At 35.3% G+C, this 21343-nt stretch overlaps 1 protein-coding gene across 1 annotated transcript in view; it reads right to left on the minus strand.

Annotated features, from left to right (window-relative positions):
• The window catches only part of LOC122803782 (extracellular calcium-sensing receptor-like), a 238218-nt gene that overhangs the window by 12380 nt on the left and 204495 nt on the right, over positions 1-21343 (minus strand). Inside the window, exon 4 of the mRNA XM_044073470.1 lies at positions 7494-7617. Coding sequence (XP_043929405.1) covers positions 7494-7617 — 124 coding nt within the window. The remainder of the gene's footprint in view (positions 1-7493; positions 7618-21343) is intronic.

Raw genomic sequence — 21343 nt, forward strand, 5'->3', positions numbered from 1 at the left:
TTCACTTACATCTATATTAAATAATTGATGTGCACCACAAAGAGATTCAATATAACAGTACACAGTCTTTGAATGCATTGTGACTTATCAAACTCATAAAAAAAAATACTAAAACCAGTTTTTTACATGGTGCAAGACCCTGTCCATCATATATTTGTGCAGAGGTAAAGTAATACCATACAAAAGCAACAAAGGAGGCTCCAGACCATATCTGCTAAAAACATACAGAAATGTAATCCAAAGTGAGTGCTTTCATAGCTCAAGGCTACTTCATCATCTGATTGCTTACACTTTTCTTTGAAGTTTCTGTTAGCTTAGAGCTGTCAGTCAGATATAGTCATGAGCAGCACAGGGTTAATAGTTGGAAAGCTGAGAAAAAAATGTATTAACAGACACCTAACACTCAGGTATGAATACTAAATAGCGCTTAGGTATTATTACTGATTCTGGTTTTGAGATTTCAGTATCTCAAAGAACTGCATTTACTGCAAGGTACAGTGTTTTCAGTATATATAAGTAAGAAGAATCGGGACACTGATTCAAGTCAGGTGGTGAGTGGAGGGGAAGCATTCTTCTAAAAAAACACTTTAACAGTACTGCAATAAAAGTGCTGCAATAACTTTCCGTTTTTCACTGTAAGTACTATGCTCATGCAGTTGAAGTATGTATCAGCTACAGTGCTGTGCTCCTTGCTCGTCTTCTGTATTCATTAGGTCACATAATACACTGATGTCATATAGGATGCACAGGCTCTGATGCTGTGTGACTTGCTGTATGTGTGTGGCTGCATCGGTAAATTATTGCATTGCTATATTGCATAGCTTACAGGCTGTGATGTTATGGACTCTGATGCCCATTATCATGCTGTCATAGATCACCTACTACCCTGCTTTTGTGTAGGCTATGTATGCTGCAATGTTATGTGCTTTAGTGCCCACATTCCCTATTGCCCTAATGCTATGCAGAGTATATAGAGTGCAATGCATTGTGCTTCAACTTCCACATGCAATCCTTCTTTACTTACCCAATGCCTTACTTTCATGTAGCACACACAAATTAAGATTCTGCACTTCCCATCTTGTTACTTCAACCATTGTACCTTCCCCAGTATGCACTGTTTCATTGTGTGCTATGAACCACTGTGTACTTAGTGTACCACTATATGCCACATGTACTAAGCCACTGCTCAGTATATAGTACACATCACTCAGTGGCACAAAGTGCAGAGACTTACGAGTGACTCTGTGTACTATACAGTACAGAAGGTATTTCTATATCTGATTACTCACCTGTTCAAAAAGAATTCCGTCCTCCAAGTACTTTCTTTATCTACTGCAAAGCTCCTACCTGGTTTATCTATAATTATACCATAATTTCACAAAATACATTTCATACATCTTTTCCTCACTTTTTACAGCTATGCTAAATATTTATTCATCCCCATTGCTAGATTAAATAATACATGACTTCCTGTAATTAGATTTTATCTTTGACATCTTCTTGTACAGCTCAGCTTCTTCAAAATTTTCAGAGGTTTTCCTTTGATCACCTTGCATAATATAACTTCATCCAATAAACACATGATTTCATCCTTCACTGCTCTTTTGCTATAATGCTCACTCCTCATTCTACTCAAACACCAGCTATCAACCATTTTGACTGAATACCCCTGTGTACTCTTCTGATGATTTCTCTACTCTCAGTCATCACCCTGTCATTTATTATTACATAATCCATTGCTGCCTTACTCTTATTTCTAATGATTTACATCAATTATTGACCCACCTTCTTACTTAGATCTCTCAGAATACATTCAGGAGTCACCGTAGTAAGTGTTTTTCCTGATTAAGTCACATTGTAAGCCTTTACACTTCTCAGCTGTGCTTTCTCTAATAATGTTTTGTCTATAAAGTTAAATACATTAACTTGAGTCTTCTTTCTCTCTAAACTACACATCTAATCCAATCCTTTCTGACTTTTCATATTCTTCTCGGTGTATCAGACAAGCCAAACTTAACAACTGAATTAAGATGCCTAACTGGTCTTCTCTTTCATAAGCCCCATTTCTTCCTTGCATTAATGTTTTTTTTCAGATAACTGATATACATGGAAAATGGTCCTTTGCCTCGGCATATAACATTTATTTTTGCTTGTATATATTGAGTTATGTGTTTATTTTCTTGTTGTCAGAAGTAGAACACAAATTGACCTTTATGAAGTTCAGTCAGACTTACAATAGATCAAATAAGAACTATCTGGAAGGAATGTGTGGATGGCAGTGAGGACATTGAATAACAAATGGTGTAGATTTAGTTACATGAACATGTAGTACATGTGATAAAATCAGGGTACTGTTTACAATATGTGCAATTGTACTTGCTACAGAGAAGATAAAACAGAAGGAAGAATAGTGAAGGAGGAAGATCTAGTCTGATGAGGGATGAGACAAGATGGATAAGTGGACAAAGAGGCAGGGAGTAAGCTGTAGTGGATTTGGATAGGAATAGGACAGCAGAAGATGAAAGAGATGTGTGCTTATTTGAATAAATTACTTCTAGTAGAGAATGTGGAAGTACTTGTTCCTGGCATTAGTTTTCATGGTTTGCTCCCATGTGACACTATCATTTTGGAACCATTTGCACTGATCAAGTTTATAGGAACAGACTTTTAGTTCAAGGCAGAATTTAATGTAAGAGTCTAGAGCCAAATCTTTCCAAATCATATTAAAAATGCATTCCAAATTCCACCACTGTCAAGGTTGCTTCTTTTATTGTTACCTACATCTTTATTCTAAAATTTAATTTATTTTTTTCTGCATCCCCGACTGTCAAACCCTGTCTCCTTTCCTTCTTCCATAGTATACAATTTCTGAGGAAAATCTGTATTCAATTTCCCTGATTTTTTTCAGTATCCACCAGTCTACTGTCTTCTTTCTATAACTTTTGATTATGATTTTGAAAGATTTTTTTCTTTGCTCATTATGTCTGTTTCAACTGTTTTTCCAAGATTCCTGTCAGAAAATGAATGTCAAATCACCGAATCCATCAGTAATGAAACAAACACATTGAAACAACCAATTAAAATAAAAAATCCATTATTGACAAATAATACAAGGAACAAATAAAATTGTATTGCTTCACAGTGCTAGCACTCCATACCCTCTTACTTAAATATACTAATTCTGTGGTCACACAGTCGTGGAGAAAGTACAAATAACACCAACATCAGAAACTGTTCTCCTTCATGTACAAGTATTGTACTACAGAAATAAATACAAATTACTATAATGTAAGTTTAAACAAGACAGGTTAGCACTCAGAGATCCGGCTTCCTTACAAACAGATTCTCCAAATTAATCCATACAACATGAAGCACATGCATGAAATTTAGATTCTGCCAAAAAAAATGGCAGCAGTGGTATTCCATTTAATTGTAATTCGTTGCATTATGCTCTAGCACAAGATATTTATGGAAACTGACTATAACAATCTTCATGATCCCTGTTCCTCCTATATTTCAGTTATACTTTCTTATTTCAAAAGTGTATTACATTTTAAAGCTGAATAACAGATATTATAAAATTAATACAACCTGACATACATTTAGTGCAACTGATATTGATGAGAATATACATTTATGAAAACACGATTCAGTTAATAAAAATGTGTACAAATATGGGGGGAGGGGTGGGGACATGCATTGGCAGACTTTCCTTACGTGATGTCATTACACATCTGGCAGGGTAATGGGTAGCACACATAAATAAAACACTCCTAAGGGCATGAGTCTGATGTTGCACTGGAATGTCTCAGTGTCCTCTCAGGCAATGGGAGGGTTTCATATGAGGTTCGGTTGGGAGAGGAATGACCTCCAGCATCTGTGGTTAAGGAGAGGAACCAGTGTCAGATGATGATCTGCTCCATAAGTGCCAACAAGTAAAAAAAAAAAGTTAGAAAGTAGAACAGAAAAAAATGAAGAGATTAGACTAAACAATAAACAAGTTCAACCATACTAAAATATCTTGCTTAGTAATCCAATATGCCATCTTCATATCTTCTATTATATATAGCTCTGTGCACAATATTTAATTATACCCTCCTCTACTGTCAATAATATTTTTGTTTCTTTTTTTATGCACACACACACACACACACACACACACACACACACACACACACACACACACACACACAAACACACTTAGTACATTTACAATTTCTTAAAAAAAAAGAAATAGACTTTTTCTTAGCTAATTTAACTGATTACTTTACTAGGACCATCCATAAGAATACCCTTTGATACTTTAATATGATCTAATGCAAGAGGGTAAAGGAACATCATATAAAACCAAATGCTTCCTGGTTCTAAAACTATCACTTCATAACAACTGACCAACATTTTGAAAAAAATGATAAAAATGATTAAGCAGATGGCATGTGAGCGTGGGTTCCCAATAAGCTTTTGTTTTACTACAATGTCTCTAATATTCAAGAGTATAGAAATTAAATATTTTAATAATCATCCGCTGAATCTTAAGACTTGGAGCTAGTGTATTTACTGTATAATCTATAATACATATTGATTTGTTAATATGATACTGTAAACAATTGACCCTGACTCTTATTTAATTACTATGTTTCAATGTTTGAAAAATCTTTTGCAGTCTAACTGCATTAGCAACTGGCTACATTTCTATCAGAAATAAAAAATAGTAGAGAGCATCCTTATTTGGTTGCCCTAGTGAGTTTGATTACATGAGACAGAAATAAACAAGCTATAATATGTACAACACAATTGTTATAAATTCATGATACTCAAAACAGATATCAATAAATAAATCAAATTAATAATCAAACAAATAAATAATAAAGTATATTAAACTAAGTGGGATATACATTTGTTTCTTTATTAATAAAGCATAATTAAAATCTATTGAGTCAAATGTAATTTTCATAAAGGCTAGCTATATTTATTACAGTGATTTTTGTAGATATCATCTTGTGTTTCTCTACTCAGCTTGGCTCTTACTAATAATAAAATTGATTTGATTATAACACATTATGTTAGGAATAAGACATTTGAGCCTCCTAATTAGTACTGACATAAATAACTTAATATCTGCATTTAAAAGGGAATTGGGCTGTACGAGTTATATTATAAGACTGCTAATATCCATGTTTTCCTAAATGAAAACTAGGTTTGTTTGTTTCTCACTTCTCTATTGTTGTTCAGAAAGCCTGAGCCTTAGAGTTAATTTCCTAGATATAGCTATAATATTTTGATGCTAGAAATTAAGACTGTTCATTGAAGAAGTCAGTTCCAAAGTGAGACTGAAGCATCCCTAGGGTTGAAGGAGTAGATGAGTAAATGTGAAGGAAATGCTTCCCCCTATTGACTACCTTTGACTTCAGGTTGTTATAATCATCAATGGGCTGATCTACTTTACAGGGGGTGTGAGTATATGTACCAGGAAGTGTTTATAGCATTTAAGGGCCTTATGTTCTTAAGTGTCCAGGGAAGTAAACTGGGATAGTGAATTAAAAAGGGTTTAGTCACTCCTCGATAAAAGATAACTATAACCCTCATGGGCTAGCCAGTCGTATCTCCATGCATTTAATATCAAATATTTAAAAGGCTGAGAAGAATTTTGTCTCTTGGCTTGATCTAAAAGATTATGGAGCAAAGTATATAAAATAATTATTGTTTTTCTATATAAAATAATTAACCTCCGAGATCATATAATTCACCCATTCAATGCTGCTTTTTGATCTGCTTGTTCATAACAGAAATGGTCCCCAAGAATACAAGATAACAGAATATCTGCCTACTGCTCTTACACATTTTGAAAAATACTTCATAATTATGTATATTAGGACAAATACTCCTCTCTTGTTGGTATTACCATTCAGCATACACATCAAACATTTCTTAACAAATAAGGATTAGGAAAGTTTCTCCTACAGATCTAGCTAAAGTTCCCCAACATTGTAAAAATTCCTTGTTGGGACTCTGCTGAAAAAGACTATAATCTCAGTGGGCTCTACTAAGTCAACAAAATATAATTAAAAATTAAATGATCCATTACTAGATACTCATATGACTCAGATGTTCAGAACTGCACTACAGCATTCAGGATTAAGAGCTACTGTTTTCAGAACTGGTGCAAGTGAAATCTTGGCTGTGAACTCCATACACTGCAAGTATTCCCACCTCTGGAAAACATCAATGTATACATTATTACAGGGACCTGGTTCAAGACCAATGAAAAGACTCTTTCAGTGCAGGATTTTAATGCCTATCACACATTCAGCTGACTGCATTAAACAAAGGTACTAACGGTGATAGTGCATCCATATACTTAAAAAAAATCACCTCCAGATTCATTAGCCAATATAACAACCCAGGATTCCTCCACTTATCATATCTCAGCTAGCCATAGGACTCCCTCCATGTCAACCACAGTCCAAGCATCCAGCCTAACTAGTATATAGTACCTAATTATTAAGCCAAGCACCATTCTCTTCAGAAACTTAAACTACCCCTCCATAAACAGGGGACTTTAGATTTCTAGTTAGTCTACACTTCAAGTAGGGATGACAAAATTCTGGATTTGATATTTACCAAAATGGGTCTGCTTTGCTCCTCACTAATTGTAACTTCCTTCCTTCCTTCCATACCTCTCTACTGTCCAGATTTTGGCAGAATGTTCAGATTTTTCCTCATATTTTCGGTCTGTTTTGCACAGAAATCTGCGTTTTTCTAGCAAATTGCTGGAATGATCTCAGGATTCTAGTCACTAAATAATGGCATGCATTTAAGTTTAAGACTTCATATTCTTCAGAAAAATGCACACTAAGACAAATCCTGTTACCCTATCAATGTTCTAAGTTTATGACAGCAATATTTAAAATCTGTCCCTATTTCAGGCCTTTGTCCCCTCATTATGTCAGACTTTGTCCATATTTCTTGCCTAACAGGCTGAGATGTATGCTTTCTTCCTTCCTGGGCAAATCAGACCACAAATTAGTCATATTCACAATAGCATTGAAGCCTGAAGTAACATCTAATACCTCAGTATTCAGAGATTATGTTATAAAATGAGTGAATTCAAAAGCCCCATCCATCTTGACAACCCGAATGTTTATGAAGAATCCTTTATTGGCAAACTTTATGCCCATATAAATATGTGCATACACACAGCTGCTCCCCTCAGAAAAAAAATAAACCCTATGGAGGAATACTAATGTAAACAAGCTGTATAATAAAAGAAAAAAATATATTTTTTGAATTATGGCCTTCCACGATGAGTCCATATTTAGTGAATTTCATTGAATTGAATTTCATATCAAATGGAGTCACATTTTGCTTTCCTTGTTAAATTTTCTAAATAACAGAGGCATAGCAAAATGGCCAGAAAAGTTTAAGATTCATTCAGAACATCACTGAGTAGAGTCTTCAATGGTATGCAGATCTTCATGAAATGTTTTTCTCACCAGTTTGGTTGGAAATTTCTCCTTGAAAACACATGACACAGCTGAAACAGCAGACTGGCTGGCCTGTCTGAGGTGCTTTCCTGTAGCCTGCAGAACAACTTTCACTGCACACTGATTGAGGGATCTATAAAAAAGCATATATGAATTATGAGATATCTATATATACTCTTAATGTTTTATTATTTACACTATCTAAACGTGAATTGTAATAATTTAAATAAGCATTTCCTAGTGAAAATTTTAAAATAAAACTGGCAACAGACCAGCTTTTCTCCTGTACTCTAACTGTCTGAATCCATGATGACCAGAGTCCAGTAGCAGGATGGAAAACCATCCTTCATGAGTAATGGCCACTGTGTTGTTATACCACTGGTTTAAGAAATTCTTCATACCTCACAGTTAGTTGGTGTTCAGTGCATTTCCTTCTTACTGGTGCTGTCTCGACATCTATCTACTCAGTGTAAGCCTGCATGTATGGCTGTGTGTGGGTAACACCACCTACAATGTAATGTAGCAGTTGAAGGGTAGCTGATGTGATGGCTAAAATGGCAAGCCATAGCAAGCAGGCACCATTTGGGATATAATCAACTCACAAGGTGGAAGAATTCAGTTTGGCTTGTGGATGACATGATGACCAGTACCATTTAATTGCAGCATATAAGGTATATTGTAGTAATAATATGCATATATAGTAGAACAAAACAAAATGTAATGACAATAACTTGATTGCAGTTACTAGATCTTACATTAAAGAAGACCTATCTGCTCCTTACATTGTCATGCCAGTCAGTCCTTGGTCTACCTTTTCCAGCACTATAAACATTCCCTGGTGTAAGTCTGAGTTTTCTTGCTAATAATAATAACTCATTTGTTAACAACGTAGAGTCACTGAGAACACAGTCCTTTTTCAGTGGCAACCTGGGAGTAATGTCTGGTTAAGTGACTTGCTCAAAGTCACATAGTAGTAGGCAAATGAGGGCTAAGGGAATCAAACCTCGTACCACAGAAACTACAGCTCAGTACCTTAATGCTTGGTTCCAGTTGCCATCTCCCTGTGTAACAATGCAGCATGCTATCTTTATCTCCTCTTGTCATGTTAAAGTCATTAATGACTTGACTGCATTTCCTATCACATGTAGCTTGTACATTGTCAATGCCAGTTTGTTCAGGGTATGACGAATGTCACACCATAACTTACTTTACAACTTTACAGTAAATGTTGATGTAGTACATAAATTTGACTGGCATTTCCCTGCCTGGAATGTTTCTTTCACACTTTTTCCATGAGGGTGAATGATCACTAACAGAAGTACAAGCCAGTGAATCCATTTCACTGACCCGAGCTTTTGTGCCATCTCATTGTATAATATATAGTAAGATGGAGTATGGAAGATGAAGCATACAGTACCTTCTATTATATATTATCAGCCTTATTTTGTAGTTTACTGTGAATTCATTGGTTTGGATCCATGATTCTATCTGATCATTTTGGTGAATTCACTTGCTGGCAGAGGCAAACCTCAACCTCTAGATGAGAGACTCATAGGTTCATAGGTTGGTACTAGATTATTGGCCCTAGGGCCTGTACAAGCCTAGTCATAACAATTCCCTGGCTATTTCTTCCCACAATATTTATTTCCCTGGACCCCTGTCTAGCAGGGCAACTGATGTGATCCCCGGGGTAAATTTCCCATCTCCCATGTAGTCATCAAGGTTCCTTTTGAAGAGGGCCAACTAGGCACTCTGCTTGACATGTATGGGCAGTCTATTCCAGAGTATGGGGAGTCTCTGGGTCAGGAACCTATCCCTTTGGCATGTTTTGTTCACTGTGATGACAAGATTTAGGTCCTTGGAGCATGTGCTCTGATGGATTGGGATTTCTTTAAGTGTAGCATGTCCAACAGCTCTGGGTTTGACATGGCCTTGTATGTTAAGCAGAGATCGCCTCTGAGTAGATGATATGCGACAGAGTATAGCTGGAGTTTTTTTAGTCGGTCAGCATAGGGCATCTGCTTTAGGCCTGTGATTATTTTACTGAGGTGTATCTGCGGCCTTTCCAGTTGTTGCAGATGTCTTGTGAGATACATACCAAATAGGGCGTTGTACTGTATGATGGATCTAATGAGGGATGAGTACAGTGGGACAATGACCTTTTTTCTGGATGAAAAGCCCTTAGTGATGAGGTGTGCCACATAGAAGGATTTCTTGACTGTCGTGGCAATGTGGTTATCGAAGGTGAGACCACTGTCCACCTGTGTTCCTAAGTCTCTTATCACACTTTCAGTGTTTAGTGTACTGCCACCTATGTGATAATTCATGGGTACATGTTTTTTCCCAAAGGGTATAACTATAAACTTCTTGGCATTGAGCTTGAGCCCATGGCTCTGGCACCAAGCAACTGTTTCTGTAAGGCCCTTTTGTAGAATATCCACATCATTTGGGGATTCAGTAATGGCTCCCAGTTTGCAGTCATCTGTGAACTTTGTTAGCCAGAGTCACTTAGTGTTGGTCTGTACTTCAGAGAAGTAGATGCCAAACAAGAGCGGTCCCAGGACTGAACCCTGAGGTACTCCACTTGTCACTTGTCTGGAGCTGGATTTGGAGTCGGCTACTTTTACAGTGTGGGTTCTGTCAGTAAGCCAGTTTACAAACCATCGAGTGACGTAGGGATTTATACCCAGCTTAGTAAGTTTATCTATGATTCCAAAGTGGGGGATGGTGTCGAAGGCCTTGGTGAGGTCCAGATAGGCTGTGTGGACCGACTTACCCTCGTCCTTGGCTCTGGAGACTGATTCGAAGAAGTTAATCAGGTTCAGGAGACACGATCGGCCTTTCACGAACCCAAACTGTGTGGGGTCCAGTGTTTGAAGGTTGCCAATGTCTTTGTTTATAAGTTCCATGATAATACATTCCATGGCCTTGCAGATCAGGCTCGGCAGACTGATAGGACGGTAGTTCCCAGGATCCAAGGTGGATCCCCCTTGTGGAGTGGGATAACTGTAGCTGTGTGCCACTCAGTGGGCACAAAGCCTGAGGTGAAGTGAATAAGTGACCATAAAATCCTGGACAATTCGGGGACCTAATTAGCATAAAATACTTATATTTGAATGTATACATTTTCACTTCATTATTGGCAAAGATTTCTTTAAAATGCTTTTAACTATACTATACCATACAATTTTTTTTTCAGGATGCCAATTACTACTTTGAATTCTTACTACATAATATCGTATTTTACTCCAAAATCCTTTGGTATCATTTTAATCAACTATTCTAATTATGTTTTACCTTCAGACTCAGTCAAGTCTTTTTGCTTTAACATTTTCTTATAACTGCCTTGATTCCCTCAATGCTTTTCTTATCCTAATTCAGTCAAGCTTTACTCACATTTTATACTGTACTTGCAGTTTATTTAGTTTTCGAAACATTCAACATGATCCTGATTTGCTTTTTACAAAATTTGTCTTTCCAATGTATTGCAATAAACTCCATCAAACTCTGACAATGGAAATGCTTAATAATAGTATACTTTACTTCTATCAGCTTAAAAATTGAAAGAACTTTCTGAAGCTTTCCACCTAGCCAAGGCTGTACTTTATTTGAGAAATATGCATCTCATTCAGGGCCATATCTTGTAAAGATAAATGAACAAAAAAGAACAATCAGCTGCCACTAGTTTCTGTCCTCATTCACCAGGTCTACCAGACCTACCCTATCTTCCTCCAAGCTCACATACTGATGCCCCCAATTATTCTTTCCAGGTGTTCCCAGAATAACCCTTCATCAGATGGCCTCTTGACATCTCAAAAAGCCAGCCTCAGTGATAGTTGAATTTTAGTCCCCAGGAAAAAAGGATCTATTTGGGAAATGCATTCATGAAGCTGTAAGTCATGATCTTTATGGCAGCCTGTCAAAGTAACTGTTGCTAGCCTGTCAAAGGAACTGTTGCTAGTTACGCAGATCTTTGTCACTCAGTTTTGTTGACAAGCCTACAATATTCAGTGAAATAATTCCTACTTCTTCATCAATGAAGTGTAAAATTTCTTATTTTCTGACATTAATCACTGTAATTTTTTAAAGTATATAAATTTCTTCTGTCCACCATCCCCGACAAATGCTCATGCTGTCTAGCTTGTTACTATATTGTAAAATAATGCTACTAAACTCCAACTATCTATCTGAGATATTTTCTCTGTTCTGCTAACCAATTTTATTTCATTCATGTGAATTTTCCAACTTTTGGCAATTACAAAGAGCATTAAAATATCCTTTTAAATATGGTTGCAAATTGTTTTTAAGAAAAGAATATTAAAAATTAGGAAATTCATTTCTTTCAATTCTTTATCTAACCTTTCATCTCTGATATAGTCTTTCTAAGTTCTTGCGTGTGTGACACTTTAGGTTTTGACTGTTTCAGCTTGTAATAACTTAACACCTTTGATATCTAAAATGTTGGACAGTGTCTTTAAGCCTTTTATATAATGCTGATAATCTTATATTAAGCATACATCACATTTTTTCAGCGGCTTAGCCATATAATATGGCAAAAGTCATATAATTGTAACCTGGCTGATGTGAACATTTTGTACATCTGTATAACCCATTTTTTAGGTTTTAAAATATTAGTGCAAACATGGTGATGGACAGAAGTCTGCTGTCAGAGAAACTTTACTACACGTTTGCTGATTTAGGTCTTAGTTAGGTGGAAAGGCTGCAAAATACTGAATCTAGTCCTACATAGTTTTTATCCAGTTATAGCAATGTAGCACTGTTTGTATCCAAATAAAATAATGGTATGGCTAAACAAACCACTCATTTTCAGAATGTCTTATATTTCCCATATTACTGCTGCTCATGTAATGTAACAGCCTTCTTAACCATCTCCCTCAGTGTTCCCACAATGCTAAAGTCTTTTCAGAAATATAGACTTATACATTTATTTTATTTATCCTTCATTGACTGGGTTAGTCCTATTTGGCTAGTAGTCTCTTTTTATGATAGACCTGAGGTGGTATTTATTACTACTAGGATAAATTTGGCCAGGATGCCTTGGAAACTTCCTCTAGTCTTGTTAGTTGTGGGAAGGCTTTGTGTGTTACACATCCTGACTTCCTGTTTCCTGTCCAGGTGTGGAGGCAGCCAGGAGGAAAAGGGAGAAAATATGGCTGATTCAGCTTTTGCTGAAAATGGAGTAAAAGTTGCTGAAAATGTAGTTGAAATGGTAGACTTGCTACCAGATTTTTTTTATGATGATGTGGGGTCAGAAAAAATAGTGACATTGGAGAAAAAGGAGATTGTAGCTGTAACTGAGATGGATTCAGAGGAAACCTTTCAGATGAGATTGTTTGAAGGAGAAACAGTTACCTCTGAAAAATGCATAATGACAGCCCTCCAGCTTGGGGGGGGGGGGGTTATGGGATGATTATTTGGAAGAAATGGTAAGCCAAAGTGAGCCAGAAAGTGGAGCAGCCATTTCATGGAGCAACATCATGAAAAAAATAGAAGAAAAAGAGAGTATGCCAGAAAAAGTTCCACAGACAAAAATGTATGCACAAACTGTTGGAGAAGGAGCATATAAATGAAAAAAACAAAACAAAAAAGAAGTATACAGTACATGTGAGCAGTTAAAACAAAGAAAGTTTGGACAGGCATGATATTTTGGGACTCTGTCATAGCACCTCTGGGTGTCAAAGCAAAAGAGTTAAGAGCATTTATTTAAATTAATAAAGAAATATTTTGTTTCTTGATATTTGAGACTGGGCATGCCATGGAAAATTTTTGGGTGCATATGAACAAAAGAAAAATATTTATCCATGGTCAGAATATGTGGTGTAAGCTTTTTACAGACAAAAAGAATAATTATCCAGTTTAGAACTGAAGTTGAAGCAAAAGAACTGAAAGAACAATTGTTAACTATTGTAAAGAAGTAATGGATGGTGCAAAAATATATGATGAAAGAGGACTATGGACTGGGGGAATGTGAATGTGGAGTAATACTGAAAATGGAAAATGATAATGTTATGCATACACCTAGTAGTATTAATCTTCATCATAATAGGGGGTTTGTGAAATACAGGGGTCAACCAAACACATGTTATTTTTGAGGAAAAATGATCATTTAATCAATGAATATGATAAAAAATATGCTATTTATGTGGTAAAACAGGGCAGAATGCAAAAAAAATGTGATTTAAAGTGCAAACGTGCAGCAATACTGGTCATTCATGGCTAGAATGTGAAATGAATGTGCAAGAAAGTGAAAAATGAAGTTATACAGGAGAAAGAGATAGAAAAAATGTGTTATACAAGAAAATGTACAAAAATATGTGACTGATAAAGAGCTTATACATGAAGTTAAAGAAAGTAACAAGGAAAAAGAAAGACAGGAGAAAAGTGAGGAAGAAGCTGATTGGTGCACAGTAAGAAATAAAAAAATTGAAAGGGAAAAGAGTTAAAGAAAGGAAAAGAAAATTAAAAAATACAATGCTTAGAGAAAATAAGAAAAATGGGTAAAACATTTTAGGGTCTATATTATATCATCGAACGCTTAAAAAAGCGAACGCTGATTGATCGACTTAATTTAAGCGAAAGCTTACAATCTCGAACTGTCAGATCAGCGATTTTTTTCCCAGGGAAAAAAAATCACTGATCCAAAACACATACACACAACACAAGCACACCAAACAAACAGAAATCCACACACATACACCTAAAATCTGATACCTAACCCTACACTAAACTATGCACACACCACTAACTACCCACTTACCTTAACCCAAACCCTAACCCTAAGGTCCGTCACTATCGCACACTCACCTCACCCACTCCCTAACCCTAACTCACTTAAATCCGTCCTAACCCTCATGTCCACTCAATCGCATACACACCTAACCCGAGCCCTAACCCTAACTCACCTAAATCACCCTAACACTCACATCCACACAATCGCACACTTATCTGAATCCGACTGGTAACTTTCCACCATAACACTGAAAATACCGAAGCAACAGAAACAGACAACCAAATTCTTTCCCTAGAAAAAAATTTGAGTTTCTGCTGCTTCGATATTTTGCAGTTTCACGAAAATAAGTTTGATCAGTCAGCGCTCGCTTTTTTAAGCGTTCAAGGATATAATATAGACCCACATTTTATTATACTAACTGTTCTTAAAAGCTAAAAATATTAGCTTTAAATGTGAGCAGTATGAAAAATATTACAGGGAGAAGAGGTATATTACAATGGTGTGCTGCAGTAGATGCACATATTATCATTTTAGAAGATATCAGATTATTAACAGAGGAAGAAAGAACACAAATCAAAAAACATTGGAATGGTGCGGTAGTTTGGAACATGGGGAAGGAAACATGCTCGGGCATATGTATATTATGTCAAGAAAGCATTAAAATATTAGGTGTAACCATAGTAAAACTAGGACAAATTATGGTAATAGACATGAGATGGAAATACATAACAAAAAAGAGAGAGAGAAAGGATGTTTAAAAATATTCTTGAATATGTTTGTGTAAATACGGACATTATAGTGATGGGTGATTTTCATTTTAATTTAAGAAAAAATAGCAATTGTGACGTTAAAGTTATTAAAGAAATTATGAGAAGTGGAAAGTTAAGTGTACTGGAGAATAACCACTGGACCTACAAAAAGAATTACATTAGGACAGATATTGATTATTTTTTAATATCTGATAGTTCAAAAGTTATAAAATAGGAATTAAGTATACTGAATTTTCAGATCATGTGGCTATATGGGTTAAAGTACAGGAACATGAAGAATATACAATAATAGGAAAAGGAATAATGAGAAGTAATGAAAGGAAATTAGATTTAGAAAAAAAAGAACTGATGGAATCATGGAAAAATCATATGAATATGAAAGAATTTTATGAGAATTGGACTCTTTGTTGGCTTAATTTTAAAGAGAAATATAAAATAGTGTTTTAGAATGTATAAGGAAGAAAAGAAGAAAAGAAAAAAGAGATATAAGATATTAATTCAAGAAACATTTAGAGACTTATTAGAGAATAAAAATTACTTTTATGACAAAGAAAGAGAAATGTATAAAATGAATCAAATTAAAATTAACAACTTGTTATATAAACAAAAATATTGTTTAAAAATTATGATTTTCTTAGGGAGGTGGAATTTATAAAGAGTATGTTTGTTAAACGAGGATATCCCATTGTTCTGTGCGATTCCATTGGAGATGAAGTAATACGCAAAAGAAATGAAGGGAATTATATGGCGTTATTGACCATGAACAGTAATGGGAATTTTCCAATTAATAATAAAAATTTAACAGCGGAATTGGGAAGAGGTATGATCAAAAATGTTACTGAAATGGGTGAATCTGAATTATATTTCATAACTACATATTCCTATGATGCCAATCATATTGTTGACATTATACAAAATAATTGGAGGTTGTTGAAATTGGATAATGATGTATGGGATAAGTTAAATAAGGCTCCAAAAAGTGTATTTAGGAAAGGAAGGTCATTCAAACAGTTGTTGGAAATGTGAGGTTGTTGCTTAGGCGACATTGGCTATCCTAATAGGGGTAAGGGTAATTTTAAGTGTGGTAAATGTAATGCATGCCAGCACATTTTGGTTACTGGTCCAAAAATTGTAGTAGCGAATGTGTCAATTGATATATATGGGCATTACGACTGTCTTACCAAAAATGTTGTTTACTTAGCCAAATGTGTCCATTGTTCAGCCTTTTATGTAGGAAAAACTTGTAGAACTTTTAAAGAAAGAATTAGTGAACATATTTTGGATATAAAGCATATGAGAAATACCAATGCTTTAGTTAGGCATATAGAGCAGAACTTTGGGCATAAATTCAAATTTTGTATAATACAGCATATCAAAAAAGATAGTGAAGGTGCCGTGTTGGATGTGCACCTTGACATATGCGAAATGAAGTGGCAGTTGAGGCTGGATGCTACAGTGTTCCCAGGCATCAATGACAACATAGGTTTGGCTCCCCTTCTAAAATTGAACCATATTAAGGGATAAACAGTTGTATAAAACCTATATGGTTCAGAGTACATTTTACTGAAATATTTTGGTATTTTGGAATATTAACTGTCATATGTAGTGTGTTATTGTTTTTAGTTTATACATGTTTTTTAGTTTATATATGTTTTTCACATTATTTTATAATATTTTAGACGTATTTATTTATTAAGAATATAGATTACCTTTGTATATTAACATTACTAATATACGTATATATATTTTTAAATGCATTAGTATGTTTATATTGCATGTACATTATATATTCATATATTTGGATGGTTCTTAAGGTTGAATTTAAGCCAATTAACATTTTATTGAAAGATGGGTATGTTAATTGAATGTAATTAGTCTGAGAGCATATATGCTCACAAGTGTGTTTAGGATTGTTTGTTCTGAAGAAGTCTGTTCATTAAAGACGAAACCTAGGTAAACTGTCATCATTTTTTGTGATTGGTGCTAACCTGCAGTTCCTGACAATGGGTCGATACCAGTGGTTCTTCTTTGTGGTAAAAATATTGTTTACAAGGAAAGAAAAAAGAGATAGCACCGTATTTGAGTAAAATGATAAAAGAAGGAAAAATAAGAGAATTAAAAAATAAAGAAGATAAGCAAATTAGACAACAAGAAGGAATATACAAAATAATTAAAGAATATGTATTGGAATTATTTGTTAAAAGAGAATAACCACGAAACTGGAACCACACCAACATATTTTAATTTAGTGCTTTCGCCTTGACAATGCAAAAGACTTCATCAGAATAAAACATAATTTGAACAGCCACCTTATATACCATTCAAAAACACCTGATTGGACAACTACAAACTTTCATTCCATATTTAAAGATATAGTACAATAAAACCCTACATGAAATTATCTATACATGAAGTTAAAATTACATAACATATAAACAAATATAAAATGTTTGCTTTTTATATATGGTTTTGTGCAAGATACCATGCTAAAAACTGAGGAAAGTACTCACCAAGAAAAAAACTTTTTAAAATGTATTGTATGTTACCACATAAGAAACTGCAATGATTTAATATTCAGAACTGGCTTTTAATTTTAACATACTCTAAATGGAACATTTGTCATTCAGTCCAGGAGGGGTAACTGCATTTAATTTAAGCTGCCATTGCAGTTCCCTGAACTCCAAAAATTCATTATATGACCCCCCTCTCTGTCCCAAATCTACGTGGTCAATCATCATGAATTTGAAAGTATGTTCTGGAAAAATAATCACGTTTTACCTGAGTATTATTCCTGTCCATCTTTCTAATACTATAAACATGTTGGCAAATCCTAGTATGGAATTGTTTGAGAGTTTTTCCCATATAATAGGCAGGACATTGTTGGCAAGATGCTCAATATACCACACCCTGCAATTTACAACTATATTTCTTTTTAGGTTTAATGGACCCATAATTATGGACATTAGCTGAGTTACATTCTAAAACATGTTGACATTGAATACAGGATCCACACTTAATCATCTTACCCTCTAAATTAGTTGTCCCTTCCCTTTCCACCATATTTTGTATACATACATCCTTCTGGTGCACTATTTGTGGTCTCTTCCCCACAACTTTAATGTTTGGGGACTACAAAGAAAATTATCCAGTTTTTCTCTATTATATGTCTTATATCATAGAAATCACTGTTAAAAGTTAAAACTAGTGCTCTGCTGAAGTGGTTCATAAATTCCTTATTCATACATTGGGATGGGTTATTCAACCCTATACCCATCAGTGGGGTGGAAACTCCCCTAAATCTTTTTTGTACCACTTCATTGAAAATATCACTTAGAAAGTTCATTGGGTACCCTCTTTTTATGAACATTTCCTTCAAAACCCCACATTGTGTCAGAAATTCATCTGAAAGCATATAGGGAGATGTCATGTAAAGTAAATCATATACACTGAATAATATGCCAGTAATAATTAATTTACAGTTCTGATATTTTTCTTAAATGAAAACTGAAAAATGCTTAGCAGTGCTTACTCAACTAAGCGGATTTGCACAGCACCAAGCTGTGCTGAACAATTTCAAAATGATCCAATGATGGCAAAGAGTGGGAATATGGCCTTATTTAAACTGCACAGGTGGGAATACAGCCAGAACGTGTTGTAGTTTAATCTGTACAGGAGCCATGGTATTGGAGAGGGAGCATGCTTTTGGGTGCAGCACTGGGGTATTCTGGAGTCCAGGGTAATGGCTGGACTCCTTGTTGAACACCATGATGACAGACTACTGCAGGGCCAGTACCAGGGCTCACAGGACAAAGCAGAGGCCTGGGACTGTCTGGCACATGATCTCACCAGTGCTACTGGAATCCCCTGAACTGTTGAGTAGGTATGGCTTCATTATGCCGACCTAAAGCATAGGAAGGGGGCACTCTTAGCCCAGTGGATGCAAGATACTTGGGCACAGAATGCTCCAGTAGTTTGTAAGTATCCCATCCATAGCTGTACCAAATTCTAGCCTGAGTATGTGATAGGTATGCATAATTTTTGTTTTTTCAACCTACAGCTGGAGCAGAGAGGGTTAGCAATGTGGAGGCCCATGCAGGCAGACTGTCAAGACTGCATTAACAGGCTGGTGAGTACAGATCTATATTGCAGAATATAGATGAGCAAAAAACTGCAAAGCTGAACACGCCATGACACACCACAATAAATACTTTAGCATAAAAAACTATTTAATCTCCACTTTCATCAATACAGACTTCCTCAGAAATACAAATCATGCTAAACATTGCATTATTTAAATACTTCAAGAACCAATCAAATGCAGTTTAAAATAATTGATAATTAAGACACAATCATGAAATACAAGCATCTAAAAGGGGCAATACTTCAAGACATAAAACATTATTTAAACTACTTTTTAACATATATTCTTCGATCTTTTTAAAAGCATTTTATGTTTATAGCATCATTTTAAGCCAGGCAGATGATCCACTTTTAATTTTATCTGACATCTGGCTTCTTTTTGTTCCAAATGATTTTTGAAATAATTTGAAACATCACTAATGCAGTTGTTGAGCTTAAGCAATTTACCAGGAAATTAAACTTGTCTTACTTATTGAAAGATGTTAAAAATACTGAACAGCTGTTGGTCAAACCATCCTGTTTTAATCCATTGTTGAACCATACTTTAAAAATGTTTAAATCAGCTTGTGAAACTGAATTTAGGAGTTTTTAAGGATCTAACAAACAGTACCCCATGGTTGACAATTTAAGTATAGAACTTAGAATTGCAATGAAAGAATTGTGTGAAAACAAATTTATACGTATTATGAAAAGTGACAAGTGATCCTAATGGACCAAATGGATTATGTAGCCAAGATGCAAAACATGCTTGCAAATGAAAGTGAATATAAAAAAGTCAATAATATTGACATTTTAAAATGTTATAAATATGTTTCTGATTTTGTGTATGATAGTTTGTTGGCAAGTGATTTGAATGTGGCTATGTATACTTTTTGCAATATAGAAAACCCTAAAATTGGTGTGTTATTCAGCATTTCAAAAACACATAAGAGTTTATCCAACCTCCCTTTTAGACCTATTATTTCTGCACCAAATTATGTCACAGAAGGTATTTCTCTGCTTGTGGATTCTTTTTTACAGTGTTACGTTCATAATATGGAATCTTTTTTAAAGGACTCATGGAGTTTCTTGGACAGTTTTAGACTGTTTAATGAAACAGTAAGGTTTGATCCGAACAAATATATTATGTTTACTTTCGATGTTACCTCATTATACACATGCATCCCACATGAAATAGGGGTTGAATACATTAGAATGTATTTAAATCATTTTACCAATTGTCATACTAATGTTATTAATTTTCATTGTAATTTGTTGGATATTATTTTGAAAAATCATTATTTTTTGTTCAGCAAGTCTTATTATAAACAAATTCAAGGTATAGCAATGGGGACAGTGGTTGCCCCTTCTTTTGCCATCATTGTGATGGGGTAGTGGGAGCAAGAAATTGTTAAATCTTATTTTAACCAGTTTCAGGTTGTATATTATAAAAGGTTTATAGATGACTTGATATTTGTAGTTCAAGGGAATGGTGAAACAGTCAACACCTTAGTTAGAACTATTAATTCTTGTTCATCTTTTCTCAAATTTGTTGTAGGAGACATTGGTACTTCTATCAATTTTTTGGATGTCCATTTGGAATGGGACTATTTGGAAAACAAGTTTAGTAGTAGTATTCATAGTAAACCTACTTTTATGAATGGATACTTACATTTTTCCAGTCAACATCCATATCATATAAAAAAGAACATTCCAAAAGGTCAGTTCATCCATGCTAGTAGGATGACTAGTGATGATGAATGGCTAAAATTAGAGTTTGCATATATTAAAAACATGTTATTGGAACGTGCATCATCCATTCCATGTTGAATGGATGGCTGAGCCAGATGAAGGGCCACCTGGTTCCCCTCGAGGGGCAGGCTGCCCCTGTTATCCAGCCCCCAGTACAGCCACCTTTGGGGCTGTGAAGGTGCTGTGGTGACTGCCCATGGATGGGGACCACAGTCCCACTGTATCCATTTGGTGGCTCATGGGCCTCTGATTCCCAACCACCCTCCCCGTCCAAGATATTTACCCTCTCGTGTGTCATATAGTGCCCCTGTTTGCTGTCTTGTGTGTCTTGTCTTTCTGCACATGCAACCTATCCTACCTAACCTACCTCCCCAAACAAACCTACAGCCCTTCCCCAACATCCCACTCTCTCCTTAATAAAAAATCAAGGGCATCAGTCCCACAAATAAATCATTGCCTCATACATA

Source organism: Protopterus annectens, chromosome 6.part0 (genome assembly GCF_019279795.1).
Source record: "Protopterus annectens isolate FY-2018-M chromosome 6.part0, PAN1.0, whole genome shotgun sequence".
Classification (NCBI taxonomy): domain Eukaryota; kingdom Metazoa; phylum Chordata; order Ceratodontiformes; family Protopteridae; genus Protopterus; species Protopterus annectens.